The sequence below is a fragment of the Aspergillus pseudodeflectus genome (assembly GCF_044049435.1).
Source record: "Aspergillus pseudodeflectus strain CBS 756.74 chromosome Unknown BJX68scaffold_3, whole genome shotgun sequence".
Taxonomy (NCBI): domain Eukaryota; kingdom Fungi; phylum Ascomycota; class Eurotiomycetes; order Eurotiales; family Aspergillaceae; genus Aspergillus; species Aspergillus pseudodeflectus.
In genome coordinates, this window is record NW_027263779.1 from 670,765 (window position 1) to 696,479 (window position 25,715).

At 51.2% G+C, this 25,715-nt stretch overlaps 11 protein-coding genes across 11 annotated transcripts; 6 read left to right on the forward strand and 5 right to left on the reverse strand.

The window, feature by feature from the left end:
• Positions 1 to 418: 418 nt before the first annotated feature.
• Positions 419 to 940, reverse strand: BJX68DRAFT_261856 (uncharacterized protein; the record flags this gene model as incomplete). Its single annotated transcript, XM_071044286.1, has 5 exons — positions 419 to 489; positions 569 to 682; positions 736 to 751; positions 809 to 865; positions 914 to 940. 5 exons carry the CDS (start codon positions 938 to 940, stop codon positions 419 to 421), a joined length of 285 nt encoding a protein of 94 aa, XP_070904350.1.
• A 1,118-nt stretch (positions 941 to 2,058) lies between these two features.
• BJX68DRAFT_261857 (uncharacterized protein) lies at positions 2,059 to 2,640 on the reverse strand (the record flags this gene model as incomplete). Its single annotated transcript, XM_071044287.1, has 1 exon — positions 2,059 to 2,640. One exon carries the CDS (start codon positions 2,638 to 2,640, stop codon positions 2,059 to 2,061), a length of 582 nt encoding a protein of 193 aa, XP_070904351.1.
• A 1,007-nt stretch (positions 2,641 to 3,647) lies between these two features.
• BJX68DRAFT_261858 (uncharacterized protein) lies at positions 3,648 to 5,524 on the forward strand (the record flags this gene model as incomplete). Its single annotated transcript, XM_071044288.1, has 4 exons — positions 3,648 to 4,056; positions 4,118 to 4,416; positions 4,479 to 4,594; positions 4,957 to 5,524. The coding sequence occupies 4 exons, from the start codon at positions 3,648 to 3,650 to the stop codon at positions 5,522 to 5,524; spliced, it is 1,392 nt and encodes a 463-aa protein (XP_070904352.1).
• Positions 5,525 to 6,327: 803 nt separating this feature from the next.
• On the forward strand, positions 6,328 to 7,234 carry BJX68DRAFT_261859 (uncharacterized protein; the record flags this gene model as incomplete). The annotated part of the gene is made up of 3 exons (XM_071044289.1): positions 6,328 to 6,503; positions 6,625 to 6,814; positions 6,869 to 7,234. 3 exons carry the CDS (start codon positions 6,328 to 6,330, stop codon positions 7,232 to 7,234), a joined length of 732 nt encoding a protein of 243 aa, XP_070904353.1.
• Positions 7,235 to 7,754: 520 nt separating this feature from the next.
• Positions 7,755 to 10,024, reverse strand: BJX68DRAFT_252352 (uncharacterized protein; the record flags this gene model as incomplete). The annotated part of the gene is made up of 3 exons (XM_071042548.1): positions 7,755 to 9,451; positions 9,501 to 9,886; positions 9,939 to 10,024. 3 exons carry the CDS (start codon positions 10,022 to 10,024, stop codon positions 7,755 to 7,757), a joined length of 2,169 nt encoding a protein of 722 aa, XP_070904354.1.
• Positions 10,025 to 10,775: 751 nt separating this feature from the next.
• BJX68DRAFT_226232 (uncharacterized protein) lies at positions 10,776 to 11,051 on the forward strand (the record flags this gene model as incomplete). Its single annotated transcript, XM_071038478.1, has 1 exon — positions 10,776 to 11,051. A coding segment is annotated over one exon (269 nt), but the record flags the coding sequence as incomplete, so codon positions are not given.
• A 2,480-nt stretch (positions 11,052 to 13,531) lies between these two features.
• BJX68DRAFT_226234 (uncharacterized protein) lies at positions 13,532 to 16,253 on the forward strand. The gene is made up of 3 exons (XM_071038479.1): positions 13,532 to 14,122; positions 14,174 to 15,262; positions 15,317 to 16,253. The coding sequence occupies exons 1-3, from the start codon at positions 13,575 to 13,577 to the stop codon at positions 16,224 to 16,226; spliced, it is 2,547 nt and encodes an 848-aa protein (XP_070904356.1). The 5' UTR covers positions 13,532 to 13,574; the 3' UTR covers positions 16,227 to 16,253.
• Positions 16,254 to 16,263: 10 nt separating this feature from the next.
• BJX68DRAFT_226237 (NAD(P)/FAD-dependent oxidoreductase) lies at positions 16,264 to 18,237 on the reverse strand. Its single transcript, XM_071038480.1, has 7 exons — positions 17,846 to 18,237; positions 17,595 to 17,753; positions 17,424 to 17,533; positions 17,197 to 17,356; positions 17,036 to 17,142; positions 16,661 to 16,969; positions 16,264 to 16,606 (listed from the first exon to the last, which is right to left on the reverse strand). Exons 1-7 carry the CDS (start codon positions 18,122 to 18,124, stop codon positions 16,420 to 16,422), a joined length of 1,311 nt encoding a protein of 436 aa, XP_070904357.1. The 5' UTR covers positions 18,125 to 18,237; the 3' UTR covers positions 16,264 to 16,419.
• A 576-nt stretch (positions 18,238 to 18,813) lies between these two features.
• On the forward strand, positions 18,814 to 20,771 carry BJX68DRAFT_261863 (major facilitator superfamily domain-containing protein; the record flags this gene model as incomplete). Its single annotated transcript, XM_071044290.1, has 10 exons — positions 18,814 to 19,012; positions 19,070 to 19,147; positions 19,199 to 19,323; positions 19,391 to 19,554; positions 19,605 to 19,688; positions 19,736 to 19,912; positions 19,982 to 20,065; positions 20,123 to 20,406; positions 20,463 to 20,565; positions 20,636 to 20,771. 10 exons carry the CDS (start codon positions 18,814 to 18,816, stop codon positions 20,769 to 20,771), a joined length of 1,434 nt encoding a protein of 477 aa, XP_070904358.1.
• Positions 20,772 to 20,915: 144 nt separating this feature from the next.
• BJX68DRAFT_276749 (uncharacterized protein) lies at positions 20,916 to 22,365 on the reverse strand (the record flags this gene model as incomplete). Its single annotated transcript, XM_071048178.1, has 4 exons — positions 22,160 to 22,365; positions 21,991 to 22,092; positions 21,777 to 21,937; positions 20,916 to 21,680 (listed from the first exon to the last, which is right to left on the reverse strand). The coding sequence occupies exons 1-4, from the start codon at positions 22,245 to 22,247 to the stop codon at positions 20,916 to 20,918; spliced, it is 1,116 nt and encodes a 371-aa protein (XP_070904359.1). The 5' UTR covers positions 22,248 to 22,365.
• A 439-nt stretch (positions 22,366 to 22,804) lies between these two features.
• Positions 22,805 to 24,968, forward strand: BJX68DRAFT_261865 (major facilitator superfamily domain-containing protein; the record flags this gene model as incomplete). Its single annotated transcript, XM_071044291.1, has 9 exons — positions 22,805 to 23,104; positions 23,196 to 23,297; positions 23,355 to 23,519; positions 23,569 to 23,656; positions 23,712 to 23,805; positions 23,865 to 23,932; positions 24,003 to 24,231; positions 24,337 to 24,576; positions 24,653 to 24,968. 9 exons carry the CDS (start codon positions 22,805 to 22,807, stop codon positions 24,966 to 24,968), a joined length of 1,602 nt encoding a protein of 533 aa, XP_070904360.1.
• Between the last annotated feature and the right edge of the window lie 747 nt (positions 24,969 to 25,715).

The window sequence follows — 25,715 nt, forward strand, 5'->3', positions numbered from 1 at the left end:
GTTAATTTAATCAGTCTTATTGTATTAATTACTTCTGCTCTACAAGCTTGGAAGTCCGCTACAGTGACTTACAGTATGTAACAGCTCCCACCAACGCACCTGATAGCCTAGTAATCACTTCACCTAACCCACACTGGTTTGACTATTGGGTCAGTTAACACGATCTAAGCCTGATCAAGCCGCTAACATCACGAGAGAACTACCGGAAAGAGGTAGTTGAGGGACGTTGAGATGAGCATTGACCAAGTGCTGGGCCATGTCGGGGTTGCGGCCGCCGATTGTGCGACCAACGTTGTCTCTATAGAAGTGATGTTTATCGGGTGCATAGATAGTTGGTACTATTCTTATTTTACTGCAAGCACTATAGATTTAGATTCAAGAGGACTAGACATAACAATCAAGCCATATCCCCTCATGCCTAGACCTTTGCGGTATAGCCATTTGGATAATTGTTCTTCTTCTCCATGTCAACAAACGTTTTCCAAAATTCTGTACATGCATGAATGTTAGTAGGTTTGGAATCCAGGACGAAACAGGGTGGCGGTAAAATATTCGCCGGACTGCTTACCAACAAGTGTAATTCTCTTATCCTTGTTGATGTCAAAGTTATCAAGCCACTCCTGAACCTCCGCGGCGGCTTTATCGTCTGGGAAGCTCGCTTTGATCTCATCACGGGTTATACCTATATTGAGGGCATTTAGTGGCTATCATGACTTGGTGAATTATCACAAGTACCATTCGCATTTTTGTCCTTTGATCCGTTAGTACTCTAGCACGAACCCAAAGTGGAATAAAGACTGGTGCATACCATGTGCTCAAAAAGCGTGGTCACGGTATTAATCCAGCTCAGAGCGTAGACAGGACCCTGCGAGTATTAATACCATGAATGAGATGAGGACGAGTCAGTTCTCACAGGGTTCTTAGGCTTGACGTCCGTCATGTTGAGTCCGGTTTGATGTAGGATGGCGTGTACTAGATCAATGTGCAGACTGTTGCTTTGAGGTAGAGATGGCTTGTCACCACCGACCTTCTTATACCCACAGTCGGGGTAAAGATGCTCCGATCACAATGTTGGGAATTGCGTGCAGGAAGGTGATGGATGTTATTTCTGACGTATAGTAAAGCCTCCAGGTGGTTGCAGTAGGATTATGATGGAACGCTTCTTGGCCTCATTACATGGAGTGGTAGTATTCATCTCTGGTGTTGGCATCATGAATTGCAAGTCTGCTGCGCTAAGATGGATATCCCAGAGTCGAGATCGTATAGATTGTTACACAAACTTCCGTTTGCATCATTCGGTGTAGCCAATAAGGGCCCAGCAGGTTAATCAAGGCAAATTAGAACAAAGAACAACAGGGCTGATATGTTACATGACCCTACGGCAGAGACCAGTCCAGCTAAATATTCGTCCCTATGCTTAAAGTCAATCTCCACATTTTACATCCCGAGGCTAAATGTTGCTACCAAGGGTGATAGCTAACCGGTCTGGTTGCATCCGGGTCTTCACAAGGGAAGACCCAAGCCATCATTGGGGCGGCTCATCAGAAATCTGAGCTATAATCTGCTCATGTATTTCTAGCATGTTGTATATACTTTCTGTTGATCCTTGTTGACTAATTGCATCAAAAGTATCAATATCGCTTTCTAACACTTGACGGTCTTAATTGCAACCAACCCCCTTGGGGGTAATGATGGAGTACCAGCCCACATTGCCAAGTCAAGGGCGATATTAGCGGAAGCTGGTTAGTCGTCCAAGTTTCCTCTCTGCGACGTCTATGAAGTCACCAAGCCCGCATCCGGAAACTTCAACAATCGTCCTGTGCGCTGTAAGATAGATGGGCGATTGATATTGAGAAATATCGATCAGTAGCTGTATGCAGGTTCCTGGATGTTCGATGAATGGAACGATGAATATTGGAGGTCGTGCGGCTAGAGCAATGTGACTTCGGGCGCTTCCACATATCATTTAGCGGATCCCAGGGGAGGCTCGAAGCCGCCGAGAAGCCGCAATTCCCCAACGCTGCGGTGACAGAGCTAGTGAAAATGGTATTTAAGAAGCTAGAGATGGCGGGCGCTCCAGGACTCGTAGCCGATCCCAAACGTTTGGCTGGGGGTCGTTAGTCCTAGACTCCCATTCTCGCTGGGAGTTAGGACGACCTGGTAATTGGCACTCGAGCTGCAGTTGGGAGTCTCCCATCTGGCCCCCTGGGTGAGCATGGTCTTTGCGTACTCTCCCTCTGTAATGTCCGCCTGGACGCTGCGGACCACCAACTCCAAGGTGCACTCGGTCGCGATGAATCTCTTCTCGGTATTCACAGTGTCTACGATATTCCATGTAGCCTCTGGACTCGTGTTGGATCCCACCGCGAGGACGTACTGCACGACGGGGAAAATGCTGCTGGTATGCTCGAGTGCGTTGGTGGCTGTTGTCGTCAAGACATCCATCACTCGAGCGGGGGATCCGGCCTCGTGATACCATGCTGTGGGGCCGTTATGGCCGAGGCTGGCGCTGCAGTTTCGAATATCCTTGTACTGGTATATACAACGCACGTCCTCTTTAGCTTCGCGGTGACACCGGAGTAGCCGGGGCGAATCGCGAGCGTGGAGATCGGATTCCAGGTGCAGTTTCCGTTCGCGCATGTGTAGGCCCGGGGGCCAAATTCTCTGTCAAGTTGGTACGGGAATTCACATAGTGAACTATCAATATCGGTGCATTGGTGTCAGCGCGTGTTATATCGCGTTGGAGGTGTGCGACTTACAAGCGGCTCCTACGAGTGGACCAGTAGTAATATATCTGGAAGTGCTTCCAAGGAGAGAGGCTTGAGATGGCGAGTCGATCGCGTCCGGGACGTAGTGGAGGAGGTTTTGAACGAACAGCGACACTTTTGCCTCTTTTGTCATCCAGGAACTAGTAGTTAACTACTTATCATCAGTTGAGAAGGCCGGACCTTTCCTGTTCTAATAAGTGCCAAGCTTGGTGCAGCGGCAGCTAAACCGCTTCTAGAAAGACCTCGACGGCATCTGTCTTGTCTGTTGCCTGCGTGAAATGGTGCCATCAAAGGAAGCCTCCATTTCATCAATTCCTGTGGGACAGAGGAGATCTGACGTGTATATAAGCTTCCCAATTCCCCTCCGTGGTCGAACGATCGTAAAAGAGGTCGCTCTGGCCTCGCCATGCCGCATCACGGCACTGAGCTGGCTTGGGCCGAGCCGCGATTTCCCCACGGCCGTCTCCTCACCCATGGCACGGAGTGCCATAGTGGTGGCCTCCCTCTTCTTTTTCCTTTTCGTTCAGCCGCATATTCGATTCGTGCCTCCAATGCATATGATTGCCGATATGGACCAGAGCTCTTGTTGGGTGGATCTGCACTCCGAGTGCTTTCGATTCTCGGCTTCGCTCTTCGCACTCTGGCCCCCAACAAATTACTGTCGACACCTGACTCGAGCTGAAGATGGCTCCACCAACGCGCCGTCGAATCACCGTGCGAGGTTTTGGAGCCAGATTCACCAGCACGGAATTCGAATTCGGCGAGCGACGCACCGGGTGGGGGAAGGGTCCGCAAAAGCTCCCCTCTACAAATACTGGACATCAGCTGTAGCAGCGAGCTGCAACACGACGACAAACCTTTCGCAGCGAGGAAACTCCAATGAGCAATCAGCGTGCTTCCCCTCCCACTCACGCAGATTTGCTGTTCGTTCATTACGACCACGATGACCCGCAGAATCACTCGGTCAGTCGGACGAAGGCCAGCTTCGCGCAGAAGGCTCACCAGCGCAAGAAACGGCTCGCAGGGATGGAGAGGCTCAAGACTTCGTCTCTTGCCTTGCGTCAACGACTACCATTCGCATACGATAGTGCATCTGGTTCCTCCAGAAGAAAGCGGGGCGAAAAGAGCAAGCATGGTGGTTCAACACCAAGACATGCTCCGGTAGTGGCGATTGAGCGTCTGAACGACATCTGGGGGCCGCAATCGCAGCTCGGCCAGGGCTTTATAGACCCGTTCTCGACGACCGCAGTTTCAATGAGCAATTTTATGAACCTATACTGGCATCACTGTACGTAGACCTTTGCGTCTGTCTATTCAGACGTCATGGGAAGCCATCTAATACGGGATAGACCGGCATTTCATCCTTCCTCTCGCTTATCCGCTCAATAGCTCACCCATGGGCGCATGGTGGTGGCAGCAGGGGCTTTCTGAGCCAGTCATTCACCTAACTCTACTTGTCTCAGCGGCAGGCCACAAGGTCGCAATGGACACAATTAACAACGCGCCCTCACAGGAGCTGCAGCGGTCAATCGGGCAGTTTCTGAGCGTACAAAGAGACACAATTAAGAGGTTGAATGACCTTCTTCACGATCCGGATGTTGTGGCCGAGTCGACAACTCTCACTGTTGCGGCGCTACGCGCGATAGAGGTGTGTATTATCGCTCCTTTGTGGCTCTGCGCCGATGTTCCGTCCTCACACATCATTCTCAGGCGATAAGCTGCAATTTAGACGGTGTCGCTGTACACACAAAGGGCCTAAACGCGTTGATCCAGATCCATGGTGGCCTCGAGCACCTGGATCACCAGACACTCTTCCAAATCTACCAGTACGCCCTGTCTTCCACTTTTGCCTTAAAAGAAAGTACGTGCCTTAATAGATTGGCCCCAGTTCCGATATCATGTACGCCGCCTTGACAGATACCATCCCGGCTCGCCCTTTAATAGCCCGATGACGGAGTGAGATTCTGCAGGAAACGACGGTCTTCCACTCGAGTAGCGACTTGGTATCACACCTAGATAAAGAAACTACGGGGCGTTTATCTATGCTCGGTACTTCAGTTTTCGAGGCTCCCTGGTATAGCGGGCTAGCCGAGACCATGAGGACTCTTCTGCGCGCATCCCAACGTCTAATTCAATACTACGAGGCAGCTCGCTTACAGACCTCGACCGCCCTGCTGACAGATAATAGCCTCTTTCTAGTCCTTGGACACCAGCTGCTTTCTGCTCGGTATGATACAGCAATGCCAGCGGTATTCGACTCGCGCACGGTATCATGTCTTCTCAATGAGCCCCTCCGCATCACCCTCTTCATCTACCTGAACATGCGCATCTGGAATTTCCAGGAGTATCCCATAATGCAACGCCTGGTCAACTCTTTACGAGACGTTCTGCTGTGCCCCTGCACCAAAAGTACTAGCGCATCTGCAGACCCAGCCCACGGTCCAGCCTCAGCTCCAACCCTAACTCTAGCACGTATTAAATGCTCCGCACCAGACGTTCTCCTCTGGATCCTCTTTATTGGCGCGATGGCAGCGCAGGGTCACAATGGAAATACGCGTGCGTGGTTCGTACACCAGCTAGCCGATCTCGCGGCGTTTCTTGAATTGCGCGAGTGGAAAATGGCGCGCGAGGCTCTTGGTGGATTCTTTTATACCGACCAGCCAGGGCAGCCGCGTGGTGAGGAGCTGTGGAAGCAAGTTGTTTCGACTGTTATTGATGAATATCCAATATATGAGGAGACGTTTGTTCTAGTCTGAAGGGGAGAAGTGGGGGAGGAGGGGGAGGGGTCGCGGGCAGCAGCGGTGAATGCGTAATCAGGTCGATTGTCAAAGTGGTACAGCGAGTCACCTGCTGTCGAAACATCCAAGGACAGCTAGAGACTGGGTCGTATCGCTTTCCATATATTTATTTAGCTCGAGTGTGTATGCAAAGAGCACTCACTCATATTAGGATGAACGCCATGAATACATGAATACTCAAATAGATCTTACCGATAATCTGACCGTTTCAGATCGCAAAGCAGAGGTAATTCCCTGGGTTGCGACGAGGTGTCCTACTGTTGCGCCATAAAAGGAGAGGGAAAGCCCGACGCACCCCATCCACGCCCACATGGATACGCCCTATGCGGCTGCGGAATGGGCCAGTGAGGTCGGAGAGATCGAATGTACAATCCATTTCTTTTAGGTTTGCTAACATGGAGAGGAGTTCAACGGTCTTGTAGCTTTCTCCAACGGAGACGACGCGCTGTAGCCTGACGTGAAAGGCTGCCTTCAGGTAAATCAGCAGGTGATGTCGTATCTACCAGCCATTGCCATTGTTCTATTGGACAATCGGAGCTGAAGACGAGAAATGGCTTGCTCATCTCGCTTCGACCCGACAGAGCGACTTGGCTGGAACATAAAGTCTTCGCTTGCCCTTTCAACCCTGAGCTTGGTCTGTATCGTGGGTTTAACTTGTTACACCCTTCTTCCTTCATTTATTAGACGACACCTGATAGTCCCCATCTTGGTCGTCGATTTCCATGCTCTGAAAAAAGCACCTTCAGCTCGAAAGCACTACAATGCCCCAGATAACAAACGCCAACGGCAAATCGCGCTGGGCGGTTGACTTTGTCAAAGGCCGTGGCGCAGACACGATCTTCACCTTGCCTTCAAGCCTCAACGCGACGGAACTAGGCGGCACCTGGCACATGGAGGTGAATGGTGTTGTCGAGAGTGAATACCCGTATGCCGCGAGGTGAGTGGAGCTCAATTTTCGTGGCGTAGGTACCTGCGTAAACGAAATCAATCTCTCAAGTGGCCGCCTCATTACTTGGGAGGTAACTACTGGAGAACAAGCAGGGGGTAAAATATGAAAGACCGGTCGAGGGCTCTCGATTGGTCTTCCCTGACGCGGAGCAGTTTGTACCGCCGCCAGAGCCGAAGACCAGCGTCGATCTCTGTCGGGATTATGGAAAGATACAGGTTATTGTCAAGGTGGCCAATATTCATCTTACGCCCGAGAAGCCCTCATACCCAGGTGGCTCATGGCATGTCGAGGGCCAGATGGTTAGTAACCGATCCAGTCATATATCCCCTTACTCTTCCCTAAGCCTTTATTAGAACGAACACATCTGCAGCACAGCGCTATACTACTACGACAGCCAAAACATAGCCGAGAGCCGCCTCTCCTTTAGGCAAGCCTGTTTCTTCACAGGAAACCAGGTCACCTACCCCCAGGACGAACATGACTGGCTGGGATATGTGTTCGGACAGGGAAACGGCGACTCGCAAGTGCAGACCATTGGTAGTGTGGAATGCAGGGAAGACCGCTTGATCAGATTCCCTAATACGCTACAGCACCGCGTGGGACTATTTGAGCTGGAGGATCCAACGAAGCCGGGCCATCGGAAGATTCTTGCTCTTTTTCTTGTAGATCCGAATGTAACGGATTCTTTTGACTGCGAATGTGCCGGCTCAGAGGCGTGACTGGTTTGAGAGGCAGGTGCCGCCGCTGGGAGAACTGCTGTCGGCGCTGCGTACGGAGTAGCAGTCGGAGGTGGAGAAACATGCTGATAAGCAGTTCCCACTTTCGATGGAGAAAGCGAGAGAGTTGCAGCTTGAGCTTATGCAGGAACGGAGTCACTTTGCCGTACGACACACCGATGGCATTGAGAGGGCTCAGTTTGATCTCTGCGAGCATTAATTATGATTACACTAAGAGATTAGGCTAGAACAGGCCTCGCAGCCCAAAAAGATCCTACAGTGGTAGAAGAATTGTCTATAATAAGTGAAGATACCATGCCCGTTTTAGACAAAACACGGCCATTGTTTGGGCCAAAAGGCTGTTCCCATTTCGCCGTTTGGTGATGATCATGTGCATCATGGCATAAATTCTTGAGTTTAACTAGATATCCAGTAATGTAATGTTGACTATATACTGCATACAAGGCTTAGACAGAGCCACTGATCAAGGCTGATGCACCACCGAGTTGCGCTTTGAAGAGTTTCAATCGTCTCGATCCAGTAGCTGGTACTGCGATAGTGGCGGAATGACCGCGAAACTTGCGAAATCCATATTCCCCAGTCTGGTGAGCTCAATCTTTCGCATCAGGATCTTCAACCAGGGCCGTTTGAGGTTGCCTGCAAATGCCCTTTTCTCACTGGGCTTTTTTGCGTCCCCTTGATCGACATTGATTCCTTTTTGACTAAGGTTCCGTGCAATGATCCACATAAAACAGACAAATATATGCTGCGCAAACAGTTCACCCGGAGTTTGTGTTGATATTTTGGTTAGAGCGGCATCTTGACCACCAACAACTTCACTGGGCTCTGAAATCCTCTTGGTGTCGAACGTGACCGTCTCACCCTCATTTTCCCTACGAGCTGTCTCCAAGAAGTCTTCTTCCACCCCAGGAATCATGTCTCTGTCCACTGATATTCTGAGGTCCTGCGATTGGTCCATCGGTGGCACTTGGTAAAGACCAAGGTCATTGATAAGCCCAAAATGTCGCAAGTCCTGTGCAATCCGTGGGTCACTGGGACCCACAAACAATAGACCTCTCTTTGGACACGCAGTGTGTTGTGGGTTGACGATACTGGAGAGGAGTAAGGATATAAGAGCCTCCAGGACCTTTTCATCAGCATGCAGTTCTTTTTCGGTCCCCTGAATAGTGAGTTCGACTTCCTCAGGAATTCCATCGTCCACGCGAAGTCCAATAGTCCATGACCAACATTCAACGTCCTTCCATATATTGAATTGAGATGTCGCCTGGATGACATTGTCAATGGCTGAAGCAAGGGATGATGCTAGGAGTCGGGGATGGCCGCCATCCTTGGTCATATTGGCTAGAAACCGGCGTGTCTGCAGCAGGTTCTGCGCACACCTGCATTCGCCAAAACGAGAGTCTTGGTTGTCAATCTCAAGAGCTTCCAGCTTCCAATAAACATCGGGATCGTCCGATGGTGGCGTTGACCATAGATTCTCTGGGCTGAGAACAAACATTTTCGCAATCCAGTCTTCACAGCAGCCGGTCTGTATCTTCTTGGCGCGATCTGGCGAGTCTTGTCCGCGCAGATAGCTCCTACAAACGAACATGACTATGGTGGCGATAAACTGGATCACCTGAGGTGGCCAATGCATTGTCGACAGGCCGATTGCTTGCATGAGGAATCCAATGGTAATCAAGCTTATGATTAGAGGTGAAAATTTCACATGTGGCTGTACACCATACGGACGGTGGGAGGTGATAAAGTCGGTTTTGATCCTTTTGGTGATGACGTACGAGGTATTGCCATCTGCATCAGAGCCTCTCTGAAGCCACATGACTGTCACATTCGGGCATCTAGGCTTCCAGATGACATCTCGGGTTGCTCCATCAATTCCTGCTGCACATGCCACGAGGCCGATAAAGAGTAGAGCGCCACCGATAGCGAAAACGTAAAACGGCCAGTCTCGGGACTTGAAACATTGGGCTAAGGTGGGGTAGAAGGTCGTGAGGCTGGCCACAATGAGCACAACGGCTTCCAAGAAAATACCCAGAATAGTAGTCGTCCAGAGTGATGGCAGCCTGTTATAGGGTCCCAAATTGAGCATCATATTTGGCGGGTAAACCTTATCGTCTGTCGAGTCGATTGTTGACTGCGACTCAGGATGTTTGTCCCAAAGCTGAAGTTCCGTATTAGCATGGTCAACCGTCCATTCATCTGCAAAATTGGTTATCACATAACGTCTCTCAAACAAACTCAGACATACGCTTTGTTTCCAGGACTCCATCTCGGCATTTAGCGTCTTGCGAGGAATAGATCCCATATGGCTCTTCCATGCCATTCGCATTTAGGCCGGTAAAGAAAAGCTCCGAGACTGTAGACGGATGAATGACTCGGACAACCTTTTCTCCATCCCAGATTTCAGACACTTCATCAGAAGTCGAAGACAGAAGGTCCTTTTCGACATCAGAGACTTTATCCTCGGCCAATCCAACCATCCTCTTGAGGAACTGCATTTGGGAAGTGCGGATAACGGCAATGATAGCGGTCGGTACCCCCAATGGTGCCAATGCAAAGATTAACCAATCAAATATGCTGACTGATTGAGATAGGAAACGATTTGTGGCATCACGTCCAAACAGGGATATGAGACTTCGGAGTAATCAGCATGCCATAGTAAGACAGCTAGAAGTAGATATCTTACACAGTAACTCCAGATATGAAATTCTTTGTGGTGGAATCTGCGATAGCGGAGCTATTAGAAAAGCACACGCCGCTTGTTGGGGCCATGAGTGGTATCTCGCTTGTCCAGAGTATTTTATTGTTCTGAAGAACTGCAGGTTGTAGGTCCGGCTGGAGTGCAAGTGTACTACCAGATACTCCAAGTGTAGCTGGAAAAAATATCTCGTGGCCTTTATGACATGCTTTAAAGATCTAGAGCAACGCAAAGAGCCTATTAAAGATTTGGCTCAATTGTACCATGGTAACCACAGAGTGTTTAGATCCTAGTTCGTCTAGGTCTGAAGTGGGACAATTTGTGGTGAGATACCCGGTCCCATGGGTCAAACCAAGAGAAGACATGTATAATCTTGGGGCCCAAGGGTCTAGATGTTATAGATTATGGGGAACAGCATCATGTACCATGATTAAGATATTGCAAACGGAAACATGCAATGTTATTGGTTAATCACTCGATAAGCATAATATAGGTCTTCTTGATTTTGAGCAATAAAATAATAATTAGCGCCACATAAATTCGCTGTAGTCAAGAGAAAAAAAGGGACACTGTGAGTCACCACCTTGGTCTTGCTAAGTCTTGGCCTCATGGAATAGAAAGGACTGCATGGTAATTGGCTAAAATGATGATAGGGTCTTTAAGTCACATGTAGAATACCAGTCGTCTCCTGCTTCTGGCTGACGGCATCTGATCCGGGGAGGCTGACCTTTGACATCACGAGATAGAGTAGGTACCCCACTGCGCCCGTATATATCTCTTGGAAATTCATGGTGCTCACACTATTCCTTCTCCCACAGGAATCTAGGATGGCAGAATTTGTTTCTGATTCAACAATGGGGGTTTCGCACACGGAGAATCTTCGACCTCCTCAGGGCTCAGAGCAACGTGGCGGACAACCTGCCCAGGGTCGCAGTCCCCCTCGGCGCCATTTTTGTGAGCGACATGGTTGGAATCTTTGTCGCCGTCAGCGTCCAAGGCCAGGTGGCGGACAACCTGCTCAGGGCTCCAGTTCTCCACGGCGCCATTTTTGTGAGAAACATGCTGCGGAATGTAAGTGCACAACCTTGAACTAGTACACGCGGTGGCACCTAATTGGGAATGCAGGTGTAGGCCTGATAGTGTCTTTTGTATGCTGCTGCCTCTGTTACCATTGGCCATGGAAAAACATGTCCTTAGGTGAGAAAGGGGTAAAAGTCGGTTCAGGTGGAATCTCTCAAGTAGAAGTGGTGGGTAATAGAGCAGTTTACGTCAACCCTGTGACCTCGAGGCTTGTGCGAGTCAAGACATCCGCCAGAGTCCTTGAGCTTTCAGAGAAAAACTTTGTGACAAGACTGGGGAATTTCTCACTTAAACCCACAATTTGTTACCGAGTTTCTGACGTACGAAAATTTCTCGAGAATGTGGAAGATGCCGACAAGTTTGTGACTTCTTGGATACTAAAAGATGTTGGATACTTTCTAGCAACTTCAAAAAGCGCTCAAGAGGCGACCACGGGACTCCAGCGCGACCACATGCGATTCTCCAGGTCAGTCAGCAGTCATGCCGTGCTCTTTGACAGATTTCTGGTGTATTAGCCGTATCAATCAACTCCCGCCTGAAATCTACCCCAGACTAAATCATAGTCCATAGTCTAGTGAGGACTCAGTCAGGCGAGACCTCGAAATCACCAAACCCGGATGGACAAAGACAAAATTCACAGGAAGATGCGGCTGCACAAGGATTACAAGACAATAACATGCAACCACCAAGTCCGTCCCAAGATGCGACTGTACGCACTTTACCGGACAATCACTCGCAGTCATCCAATATTCCCCAAGATGCGAGCGCGAAAGCTCCACAGGTTCATTCCTCGCAGCCACTAAACCTCCCCAAAGATGGCAATGGACAAGCATCACAAGGCCGTATTTCGCAGCAACTACTGCCTCTGCAAGGAACACAGGACCCTCATGTCTCACTAGCACAGCAACCTGAATACTTCAGGAGGATAACCAATGAATATGGAATCGAGATTCTATGGGTCGAATTTCGAAATGCGAAGTACAAGATGAACCGGACATGGGACGTGCCAGAAACACCGCGGGGAATTCCCTAAGACGGTATAAGCCTGAGAGACTCCCTGTCTGCTATATGTTATATCCGGTCGGGCTTGCTACCAACACAACTTATGAGTCCATGTTATGATGTATTGTCTATCTCTCTAGTATATGATCTCGCTTATCCTTGACCACTCCAAAGTATGGCATCAAGAGAACTGAGTTTGATCCTTGTAATGATCAGCCAAGCAACTAGGTAGTCAGCTCTAGAGTAGGCATAACCAGTGAAATGCGAAAGAAAAGTTTTCTCGTACGTACAAAGACCATTACCTGGAATAGTTTAACATTCACCTGCGGAGAGAGCTACATGTCGAATTAGCTTTATGGTTCATGTTATGGAAGAAATAACCAAACGCAAAAATTCTGCATGTTATCAACGCCTTAAGAGCAGGGTTTGCTACTGTTTAACAAAGGCAAGGGCAAAGGCCTTAAAGTACATCAAGTTGATCCAAAGGCCCCATCTTTCTTGACTCGTACTCGAAACATTCGATTGTTGACATAAGAGGCCAACCACGCCAGCACACTTCACTTCGCAGGAACGATGGAAAATAAAGTCTACGGCTTGCAAACTTTGATCCCGAATCTTTATCGATACAAGGCTGATAAAATAAATCAGAATCCTTCTGACGTGCCCCTGCTAGGTGACGAGCATGGATAATGGGGCATGGTTTGGAAGAGCTCAACATGGTCTGGCCTCCAGTCATACTAGGCCAACTGCCCAAGGACATTGTTACCCTCTGGTTAAGCTCCCGTCAAGCGAGCGAGGTTGGTTAGCCACCTCCCGCCCGGCTGCTAGGGTCGCCCAACAGTCTGCTCCTCAGTAACCCGTGCAGTTGACGGCGGTGCGGGTTTACATGTACTTTAGCATCATTAGGGAACTTCTTACTTACTTGTAGGCTTACCTCGAAATACGCGGGGATACGATAACAATCTCACCCGGACAAAAATACGTATACATGGAGGTTTTTCGGGTGGACGGCCGGCCCTCTGATATTAATCAAGGAGGGCATGGGTAGCTCGACTTTTAGTTAATGTATCTATAGCCTGCTCAGGGTCTATCTGTCGGCTTTGATGACAAACAACGACCCTCCCGTACTTGATGCTGTATGGATACAGCGTCCAGCATATCGAAGCCAAGAGACTCCGATCGCAAACGGCTTCACGTCCAGTTAAGGGTTCTCTTTCCGCACCAACCAATCCACGTCTACCACATTGAGACCATCGAGGGACAGAACAAGACAATTGGCAAGGAACACAGTCCTTCGGCCCCCAACGCGGCGCGTGTTTGACGTCATGCGGCTTCTTGGCCGTTGAATCAGCGGCTGGCGATCGACACCAGCACAGCCGAGTCGCAACCCCCAAAGGGGAAGAAGATGTGCCATCGCCAAGGACCACCCGTTTCTTTAGACCCTGGGATTTAATTCTCGCTGCCCCCCAGCTGAGTTCCGCTTTTCACTTTCTCCCCACGATGTGACGACTGCGACGGGGTCTTCATCCCGATCCCGCAGCCATGTTCTCCCGGAGCATCGAGACGAGCGATACCAAAGAAATCGATGAAAAGCCTAGGTTTCTGGGAAGCCTACCATCATGGCGCTCATTCTCGACGAAGTTCACGTCTCCAACCCCCTCCGAAAAAGCCCCTGCCCACGGCCGCCTCTGGATAAAAGGCGTCGTAATCTGTGCATGGGTAATGGGCTCCGTCCTGGTCATCAACACGATCCTCACCATCATCGCCGCGGGCCTCGCATACGGCGGCAACAACGCGCAAAACTTCTCCTTTGCCTCAATGTACAAGGGGAAATGCTCGACGGCGAAGAACTGGTCCACGGGGATGCATCTTGTCATCAACATACTCAGCACGCTGATGCTCGGCGCGAGTAACTACTGCATGCAGTGTCTGGCGTCGCCGTCCCGGGCGCAGGTGGATGAGGCGCATGCGAAGAGGATTTGGGTGAGGATTGGAGTGCCGAATATTTGGAATTTGCTGAGTCGGCAGCGTGGGAAGAGGCAGGTGCTGGGTTGGATTTTGCTGGTTACATCGGCGCCGATTCATCTGATGTTTGTCGCTGTTCTATTGATATGGCTTAGGTGCTGATGTGGTCTCTTTAGATACAACTCCGCGTTTTATGTGTCTCTTAGCCCGATCAAGTACCAAGTCGCCGTGGGTAATGGCGGGGCACTCGACGAGAATGCCACGCAGGACTTCAAAGATTGCATGTTGGAGAACGCGGACGTTGGCTTTGGGGCGTACAATAACGCGGTGAATGACGGGAGTTTCGAGCTGCTCTCGATGCAAGATTGCGTCGACACATTCGCGCAGGACTTTGCATCGACACATCGGCTGGTAGTCCTGGTGACCAACAAATCGATGCCCGAAGAGGAGCCGCTGTCCTGGTACGACAGGGGAAACTACATGTCGTTCAATGACAAGAGCGGGAGCAAGTTCAGCTGGCTGTGCAACGGCGACTACAATTGCGACAAGGAGATGGCGGAGGATTTCATTGGGAACCTGTCAGTCCGGCCATACAAGTGGTCAACCCAGAAAATATTCCTGCGGATCCCGACGAATGACAGCTTTTATGAGGCCCCTGGCTATTTCTATCCTGGCGAGCGGGGCATTCCCGATACGTATGACTATTGGCACCTCGAGGATATCATGGAGCAGTATCCGACGACACAGCGCTTGCAAGCTGAGCTCGATGACCCTTCTGGGTGGGAGAATGCTTCGTTTCCAGGCAGCGTGACGATACTTGGCCACGAGGCCCGGTGCGTCAACAACCCACTGGACATCAACATGCTTCCGGAATCGTACCCTGTCGACCACTGCATGGCGCTTCGAGCAGAGGAGACATGCCAGCTGTTCTTCAGCCCGCCCATCTGTCTGGTTGTGCTTGGCTGCAACCTGATCAAGCTGCTATGCACCCTTTTTACCGCGCGAGATGATAGAGAGGAGGTCTTTTTGACGATAGGAGATGCGATCGCATCGTTCCTGACGAGGCCTGATGGCACTACCAAAGGGGCCTGTTTGCTATCGAAGCCGCTGATCAGCAAGTTTACCCATGGTTGGGATAGAAAGTGCAGCAAACTCCGCTCGATCCCACGAGATGTTGTCTACGGGGATCTCCCGCTGCGGCTGCCCGCTCCAAAGCGCTGGTTCCAGGCCGTAAGCACCGAGCGTTGGCTTTGTACAATGCTCCTGTAAGTATCCCTCCGCGTGCTCAAGCCGCCCCTTAGCTGACCGCGTCGCCCCAGCTTCGCCGGCATGCTCACCCCAACCGGCTACCTTCTCTGGGTGGGAATCGCCGACTTCCAGCGCTCCTACGGGACACACACAATCTGGGGCAACGGGCTGGGCCAGGTCACCACAGGCAGCATTCTCGGCGGGCTCAGCACAAGCCCAAGCACAAACGGCATCTTCCGCATGGTCCTGCTAGCAAACACGCCGCAACTCCTCATCTCCTTCGCCTACTTCATGTACAACGCGCTCTTAACAATCATGCTCGGCGCGGTAGAGTACGACAGGTACGGCCTAACCCGCAAACCGCTGCGTGTGTCGTGGCCTCGTGGCGCGCAGCGCTCAACGTATTACCTCTCGCTTCCGTATCGATATAGTCTCCCGCTCCTTGCTGTCTCGGCGCTCCTGCATTGGTTCGTCTCACAGGCGTTCTTCTTCGTTGATATTATCCCGTTCGAGGCAAATGGCGAGCCGTATACGCAAGGTGAGGTCGTAACCTGTGGATACAACCCCGTGGCGATTATCTTCGGGATCGTTATCGGGGGAGCCATGCCCGTTGTCGCGATCTTGCTTGGTCTGCGACGGTTCCGGTCAAGGATGCCGCTGGCGGCGCAGTGTAGTGCGGCGATCAGTGCGGCTTGTCATCCGATGACTTCAGCCGAGGTTGTCGCTGCGAATGGGGTGGATGACCATGCGGTTAAGCCGGTTATGTGGGGGGAGTTGACCGGGGTGTATACCTCGCCTAGTCCGTTGGGGTTTGAGAATCGGGTTAGTGATTCGGAGGGGCAGTTGAGTGGGAGTGAGGATAGGAGGGAGATGTTGCCCAGATCGCATCTTGAACACTCCCCGCTGGAATCGGGGTACTATCATTGTTCATTCACCTCGGACGAGGTGTTTGAGCCGAATACGTCACGGCTTTATATATAATGCTTTGCTGTAGGATAATGGCGAAATACTGGGGCTCTTTATATATCTGTTGATGTTGTTCAAGAGTTCATACTTATAATTATACACATATCTTCATTCCTGCCTATCCCAGGACATTACCTATAATTCGATATATATCTGGCCATTTTAGTACCACTAGTCAGTTCCCTTTGACCTCTACGCGCCAGACCAACTACAACTTGGCCTCATTCCTCCACCCTGGCATATCCGCCAGATCCTTCGCAGGCGCCGCCCGCCTCGACTTCAGCGCATCGCCCCCAGGCCTCCACCGCCACTCGTGCGCAAGCTCGGGGCTCAGCGTCCCCTCCAGCAGCTCGACGATGTGTTTCCCGATACTCGGGAGGAGCTTGAAGCTGTGACTGTGCGAGTATTAGCCACCATCTACGGGCAACATAAGACAGAAAATAGCATACCCACTATCCCCGGTCGCGAGATAAAACCCCTTCCATTTCGGATACTCGCAAACGAGCAGGTTCGCATCCGCCGTATCCGTGCACCAGCACATGGAGCGGTTAAACAGTTCCTTGTTCGTGAATTTCGGTAGGAATCTCGCGATCGCTTTCCGGATCGTCACCTCCGACGCGTCGGGGTATGTGTCTGTTGGGTGCTTTGCGTGCGATCGGGGGACGGAAATCCGCTTTGGGCTTGTAGCCCCGTAGGGCTTGTGAGATCTGAAGTGGGTGAAGCCGGGGAATTCGTCGCAAATCTTTATTATGCCGTTCCTATTCAGTCGTTAGTTCGGGCTTGGTTTTGCGGATGGGCCGGTGGGTGTTGGGTAGGATGCATACTCATTCGGCTCAAAGAAGAACCCGTAGTCGCCGTCGTAGACGACGGGGGTGTCTTTGTATGCGGCGGCTTCTTCGGGGGTTAGTTGGATGTGGGCGAAGACCCAGGCCTGGTCATGGTAAGCCAATGTATGCAAGAAGAAATGGGTTGCTCAAAGGCGTACCTTTGAAACGCACTGATCCTCGAGATCAACCAACGTTGAACTCCAAGCTCCAGCGGCGAGAACCACTTTATCGGCGTGATATTGCGTCCCATCGACCGTCTCAACACCAATACATGTCGTGCCGTCGGCTGCAAAAAGTGGTTGTTTGAATGTGCCGGCGCTGCGCTCGGTTAATATCATCCCTGAGAACATTATCCTAATTATGGAAAGAAACAAAGCGAACATACCCTCCAAACCCAAACTGGACCCCCTGCTCCTTCAAAAACAGCCCGATGGCATTGATCGCCTTGGCAGCCGCAAGCCAGCCTCCGTCGCCGCAGAACAAGCCTTTCCAGCCCTGGCGCCAGTGCTTAGTGACTCATCGCGTCTTGGATGTCTTGGACTCTTGGAAGACATACCTTGACCTGCTCTCGGGTGAAATGGGGTAATTTTTTGAGAAGCTCGTCTTCGGAATCTAATAAGAAATTCGTCTTTTCTAAGCCGACACCCGCGTCGATGAGCTCTTGGTGTTTTCGCTTCAGGTTTGCGATCCCTTCTGGTGAGGAGGATGTGTCGATCTAGCCCCATGATCAGTATGAATTCCGAACCACAACTTGCGCTCCCTCCTGAGACGAAAAAAATCTTAGATAAGAAGAGAGACAAAACCTACCATGCCAACATGGTGAAAAAACGGCTTGAACAGCGGATCATTCTTCCACATGTCCAGCGCCTCGAGGGAGAGCTGCAAATCCGGCGCATTGCGCAGCCGAATACTCATAATTTTGTTCAAGTCAAAGCCGGCTGATTGCGCAGAGGGAATGGGGTACACATCCAGCACGGTGATGTTGGACGGTGTGTATCCCGAGCGGATGAGGTGCAGGGCCGTTGACGAGCCCATTGTGCCGCCGCCGCCGACGATGATGATTTTTGTGCTTGCGCGGTCTGCCATGTTGGGGGCTCTTTCTTGGCTTGGTTTGGTGGTTCAGAAGGTATTCAGGATAGAGTAGGAGAGGAAGTAGACTTGGGTATTCAAGGGATAGATAGTAAAGTAGATAAGTGAGATAATCCAACGACTCTTGCTTAGGAACGTTTAGGCTAATAAGCGATCGCGAGCGCAATGAACCGATCATGCCATGTCATGTGAGCCGGTGGAGACCAGCTGGAATGCGACCGAAGCGACATCGGGGGCGGCCCACAGATAACCGCCCAGAGCTGGGTATCTAGAGATAGGCCTATCAAAATGATGATAAGGAAGCTATGTGCACCGAATGTGCTTGGGAATCAATGACCATTGGTGATAAATAAGCCCATGTTTCAGGCAAAACCCGGAGCGGACCTGGTTATATCGCCTGGACCTTCCGCCGTCTTGTGTGGAGCGGAGCCCAGTTGGCGCTACTCGTTCGCGTGGACCTTCCACCAAGCGCCGCCAACCCCATGGCACGGGGGAACTGGCTGTTGGAGAACGTGGGGAACAGATAAGCTTACCCATCGCGAGATTAGCCGATATATTTCCCTGATACCGAGGGTATCTGACTCTCAATCGTATAAATAGGCGAGAATGGCCGTTGGAGATGGCTCGATCATCAGTTTCAAGTTTTCCCTCTGTTCGTGCTGTACCCGGACACCCGTAGATCCACAATGGCCGACACAAAAACCAGTACCGGGCAGGAGGACCCTGTCCCTGCCAACGAACATACTCAAGGGGAGATGGTGAACATGGACACCTACAGAGACACTGTTCCCAAGTGGAAGCGAATCTGGCAGCACAGCTTGACGCAAATGATTCTGTTGAGTATCCAGGCCTTTTGTGGCCCGGCCATGTCCGACGCCATCACTGGTGCGCCACCCTATGCCTTATTTACCTGCGAAAAGGAGTTGTATCTAACAAGCTTAGGTCTCGGTGGTGGTGGTCTCGCAACTCCTCAAATCTCCAACATTTCGACCGCCATTCGATATGCTCTCCTCGCCGTCGGTACGTCTGGCCTCTGCTCGGAGAAACCCCGATGCTAATAACAACCCCTAGTCTGCTTCATGGGCGGTCCTATTGTCAATAAAATCGGCGTCAAGTGGGCTCTCGTGATCGGCTCCATGTCCTTCCCTATTCAGGGATCCGCGTACTACTGCAACAGCAAGTTTGGAAACCAGTGGGTGAGTCAGAGTTAATTCCGATACTGTGCCGTTGCAAACCCTGGTGACTAACTTTCTCTCCCCACAGTACCTCATTCTTAGTGGCGCCATCAGTGGTATCGGAACAGCGTGTTGGTATGTTGCTGAAGCTGGTGCAATCATGACGCTCGCTCCGTCTGGTGCGCGTGGAAAGTATCTTGCTCTCTGGATTGTCTCGCGTAACCTGGGACAGTTGGTTGGTGGTGCTATCAAGTAAGCCACCTCTACTCTATAACACGCCCGACTCGACTAACAGCGCGTAGCTTAGCGAAGAATCATGAAGCAGGAGCTGAAGGTGGTGTGACCCCCGACACCTTTATCGCCTTCCTCGTCATTGAGTGCATTGCGTGAGTACCTTTAACACCTCAAGGAAAGCACTCGCTAACCCATGTAGTTTGCCATTTGCCCTTCTGATAGTCCCCTTCCAACATGTCGTCCGATCCGATGGCACCAAGATTGTGACTGCCGAGACCCTCTCCACCAAAATGGAGTTCCGCCGCATTGCAAAGACTGTCACCTCCAAGCTTATTGTTCTTTCCTCTGGATGGGCTCTGTGGTCCTTCTTCTATACGTACGCAGCCATTGCTTTTACTAATACTTTCCTATCGAATCATTGGCGAACAATACTAATGGCAAATAGTGGTACCTGGTCCACATACCTAGGAACCTACTTCTCTGTCCGTGCTCGCGCCCTCTCTTCTCTCATCTCACCCTTCTTCTGCATGTAAGTTGTCAACCAACCTCAAACTAAACTAAGCCCCTCTAACCTGCTGTCTAATAGCATTGGCTGCTTCGGCCTTGGCTTTATCCTCGACATGAAATCCCTCTCACAGCGCCGCCGCGCCCAACTAGGCCTATACACTGTTGTTATCCTCAATGTTGGCGTCTATATATGGAGCATCATTATGCAAGTCCGCTTCAACGAAAACAACCCAGGCCACATTGACTGGTCAGATGGCCTCTATGCCAAGTCGTTCCTCCCCTACTTCTTTATTCAAACCACTGGACCGCTTAGCCAGAGTTATATGTATTGGCTGCTGTCAAGTTTTGCAACTGATGCACAGGGTAAGCTATCCATCCAACCTTATCCTCATTTTGAGAAATTGCTAACGTCGCGATAGAAAACGTCCGAAATGGCGCTGCCTTCCGCTGCATCGAGGCCGTTGGGCAGGCAATCGCGTACGGGATGAACACCCAGACGACCAGCGACCCTCTGATTGGATTGTGAGTTGTCACCGTTCTGGATAGCTTTCCACGTTGCCGGGACCCTTTTCACTAACAGTCTTCTCACTAGCTGTGTAACATTTGGCCTTCTTGGGATTTCGCTTATCCCTATGATCATGCTGGTGAATACAACGCCCGACCAGATTCCGGCTGATATTATCGCTGCCGAACAGGCAGCCGCTGATGAAAAGGTTGCGGCTGTGTAGATCACCCATTTGCTAGGGGAGAGTGTACGCTCAACAGAGAACGATTTTCGCTATATTCATAGCTAGGAGCATCCGGGCATCATGCCAGAAGACAAATATACAATTTCGAGCTTCAACAGCCTTCAGTTCCAATCTTCGAACAAACTAATCATAATACTTGGCAACAAGCCCCCCAATAATCTTCTGATCCCCAACCTCACTCCTCGGCCCCTCGCCCCGATCAACCCCCTTCCTCACCCTCGCCTTCACCCACTCCCCCGCCGTAATCCCCACCGCACTATTATCCACCACCTTGTCGAACCCCAACCTCTTAAGCACAGCACTCTCCACAGGCCTCAACTCCGTGGCATCCTCCGGCCTTACAAAATACAACACCCCCAACCGATCAACCCCCGCCTGATCCGCCGGCGGCGCCACAACACGATGGATACTACTCTTCAGAAACCCATTCGTGAGGAACTGCAGCGAGTCCGCAATGTTGACTGTGATGCTGCCCGCGTACGGCTTGACCCATTTCCAGGCGCCCTCGGGCGTCCGGACCTGCAGGGCCGCGACGGGCTGGCGGAAGAGGAGGGTGAGGCTTCCAAAGTCCGTGTGGCCCTTGGACCAGATCCCGCTTGCTCTTGCATTTTCCTCGGCGGTTCGCCGGTGATATTTCATGTACCGTAAATGGCAGTCGCTGGGTTCGTCGTACCGGTGGACGTGCAGGAAGTGGTCTTCGGGGAGCTCGAGGATTATGGCGATGAGGACCAGGAGTTTGCGCACGATCGAGTCGTGGATGTGTCGGGCGAAGGGCTCGATGACGCCGCGATTGGCTGTTATAATCTCTGGGTGCGGCCGTTCGTGTGCGGGGATGAATTTGGGGATATTGTAGATTTCTGTGTTGTCGAAGATGCCGGGGGCGATTTCCTATGCGGTCAAGATTAGTGATGTGATCTTGAAGTGTATCTATATATCGTATCGCTTGATGAGATAAAAAAAAAAATCCAAGGTCGGTAGACCCACTCGCAGCCCAGCCGGCTTATACCCATTATACCCGCCCTTCTCGAGCTCAGCGCGGTACTTGAGTTTCTCCTCAAGGGGGAGGTTGAAGATCTGCTGGCCGATGGAGAACTGGCGGTCGACTTCTTCTTGCGAGAGGCCGAAGTTGATGATGTAGAAGAAGCCTGTTGGGAATTAGTTCTGAACGTACGCAGAGTAGGAAGTAGAGGGTGCTCACCAATTTTCTGGATCGCTTCAAAGAGCTGCTTTGCTAGGCGCTCCTTGCCTCCTGGCTCGTCGAATTGGGAGAGGTCAAGGGTGGAGAGGTCGGCCCAGTCGACTATATATTATGGATTGAGTTAGATACAAGTGTTTTTGCAGTGGGTATGGGGTGTATGAGAACGTACGGTCATGGGTGGTTTCAGGTACCTGGTGGTACGTCGGAATCTCGAAGCCTGTAGAGGCTGAAGCTGAGGTTTGAGTGACGGTCGCCATGGTGAAGCGATGCGATATAATCACGGCCAAGGCGGTTTGTGGAGATGTGTCTGAGCAAGGACAGGAACAGCTGGTTTATCAATCTTGGACGTCTTCAAGCTCCCGCATCGCGTAGTCCTATCGGAAGCTTTCTAGAATCAACACAACGTGGAAGAACCCCAGCAATGCAGTCCATGCAAGAGCGGGGCGTACGAGTCAGTCGGCGTGCATCTGCCATTCGCCATGATTCCCTCCGCTGGCGTGATCGCCAGCTAACAGGCTGCCCAAGAATCGTCCGCTACCCCACCATTCATGTCGGCTCCAAATCACGAAGAATGTTTCGCGCGACTCCAAGCATTTTAGCTGACTCTTACCCGGAATGCCCAGAGCCTTCGACTAGGTCGGCCCGTGGAGGCCCGGAGAGAAGCCGATGAGACAAGCTGTGGCGTGCTCGGCGCCGAGGATGAGCCAAAAGCTTCGGAGGTTTTATCAACACCCGGGATGGCGGTTTAAATAGGTAGATTTTCTGCGTGTACTGCTTTTTGTCGGTGTCTTACCGACGGCAAAGTCACAGCGACATGGCGACTAAACAGAGTGAACAGATTTCTGCCGAGCAACTGGGTACCGCGACTGCCACAGGTATCGACACGACGAGCGACAAGGGCGCGAACCATGAGCTTCATTTCGCGAGACGTGGCGAAGCCCTTGCCGAGGCTTCGTCGTCGCAGGAGAGTATTGAAGGCTACGACCCGGAATTGATGAGTGGTCGGACACTGCTCACGGCCGAGGAGGAAAAGAAGTTGCTGCGCAGGATCGACTGGCGGCTTATGAGCCTCTGCTCGCTGATTTTCATGTTCAAGAATCTGGACAGCAATAATGTGCGTATCACCCGGTATTGAGCGATCAATGGGGTTGTTGCAATGCAATGCAACGCAAAGAGAGTGGTGCTTACAACCCCGGGTCTTGCAGTTATCCAACGCCCGAATCATGAACAAGGGGACGGACCACAATATCATGACGCAGCTTGGGATGACGTCGGATGAGTACAACCTGGTTACGGTACTCTACTATGTAAGCAAAGCTGTTTGGAATCACTGCCTGCGTCCGATAGACACTGACCGGATCTAGGTCCCTTATATCGTTTTGGAAGCGCCGTCGAATCTGCTGCTAAAGCGCTTCTCCCCTTCGAAATGGCAGTCTCGGATTATGATCAGCTGGGGTACCTTTCTGCTGTGCAATGTCGCTGCAAAGAACAAGGGTGGTATATATGCCACGCGATTTCTGCTGGGAGCGGTAGGCCTCACCTTGCCGGCGGGCAAGGGAATCGGCTAACATGGCACAGGCTGAGGCCGGACAATTCCCCGGTGTCATCCTTCAAATGACGTACTGGTATCGCCCGGACGAGATGTCTCTCCGATTACTCTACTTTTGTACGCTCTTGATTTACTCTGTCGGACGAGAGACACACCGGCTGATGAGAGACAGATATTTGCGGAAACGTTTCGAACATTTTTGGTGGCCTTCTCGCCTACGGGTTTGACACTGTATCTGGCGCGGCCGGACTCTCCGGCTGGCAATGGTAAGCCTTATCTTTCCTTTTACTACTGGGCAGGGCAATAACTAATCCATCTTTCACAGGCTATTTCTCACCGAGGGCATCGCAACTGTCATCTTCGGCGTTGCTATCTGGTTCCTGCTTCCTGACTGTAAGGCCCTCTATCCCCCAGACTGATTTGTGCTTCTGTTCGATTTGATATAATAACTAACCTGGCCCAGTCCCCGAAACAGCCTCATGGTTGACTGAGCGAGAGAAGAAATTCATCCAGGCTCGCCTCCCATCCAACGCGCCTCGCGCCAACGAGCACAATTTCAAACTCCGCGAAGTCATCGACTCACTCAAGGATATCCGGCTGTGGCTCTTCACCCTCATATGGGCGACCTTTACCGTCGGAACGGATGGGGTGACATTCTACCAGTCCACTGTGATTGCCAATCTTGGTTTCACGTACGAGTCCTTGCCCCCCCTCTCCCATTACTGCATTGCAGTTAAGCTCACCAGAAGCGAAAGCACGATGGGTACGGTGCGGTCAAGCTAATCATCTCACTCTAGGACAATCGCCCAAGCCCAACTCCTTAACCTCCCCATCACCGCCACGGGTCTGATCTTCATTGCCATCACAGGTGTCATGGCAGACCGAAGCAGGATACCGCGCCCGCTGTACCCGTTGACCTTTCTTGTCATCATTATCGTCTGCTACGGCGTGTTTGTCGCGTACCCAGGTACCGGTGCTGTATACGCCGTCACGTTGATCGGAAACGCACTAAAGGCCGGGTGGTATCCGGTGATGTGGTACGTTCCTCCTCCTCTTCCTCCCTACCCCGCGATACGTTCCTCCCCGGCCCACTGCTAATAAATATCCATCCAGGCCCTGGCGCGTCCAAACAACCTCCCGCGCAACGGGCTCGGCCTTCTCAATCGGCTTCGTCAACAGCTACGGGCAAATTGGCGGCGCGATTGGACCGCAGATATTCCGGAGCAAGTACGCGCCGCGGTACGTAGTTCCGTTTTCCGTGGCGATGGGGCTACTTGGGCTGTGTGCGGCACTTACCCTCGTGACGTGGTATGTGACTTGGGAGACGGAGCGCGAGACGCGCAGGCTGAAGCTGGCCAAGATGGCGGCGGAGAAGAGGGGGGAGGTTATTTTGGAAGATGTGGTTGATCGGGATTTGAAGAGGAGGTGAGGTCCCGGTATTGTGTAGGAAAGGGAAAAAGGACGGGAGAGCGATCAAAGGGCCTGGCTAGATTGTATGATAGAAGAGAGGAGGACGTATGGGGCGAAATAAAAACGTCCGATTCGATTCGTGATTGCGCCATCCGGTTGGGGATGACGGGGCAAACCCTCCGCGTACATCAACACAGGACCTCGTTATTCCTCTCTCCTGACGTTTGACTTCATGTCGCTTCTTTTCTTATGACTGTGCATGGAGGATACTGAATTATCTAAATCTCTCTTTTCCAGGGTTTGACTTGTAATATATTCCCTAGTCAATGTGAGACCTGGCGTATTAAAGGAGAAATTTCACCACATGCGAATGGCAGGCGCGAGCGTTTCTCGCCTGATGACACAAAGAAGCGCAGACTTCTCTTTAGGTTCCATGATCTTAAAAGGAGATATTACAGGGTGGCCCTACCTCTGGATTATTATTGCCGTTCCATAGAGCATTCTTGGAAGCTCCACATTAATGAACATCTAGTCATCTACATATTATTAGCTATGTCAGGTATTAGATAGGACATTTAAAATCACTTGTCCGTAATGAAGAACAGGGTATCTGCTAGACATAGGATATTTAAGCATAGGATACGTGGCTACCTCTAGATTATTATAAGAAGCTAATATATCCTCTAGCTAACTATATTATCCTAATACTGTCAACATATTAAATAATAAAATCTATTTCAAGCTTTGCACTTGTTTGAGGGCCTTC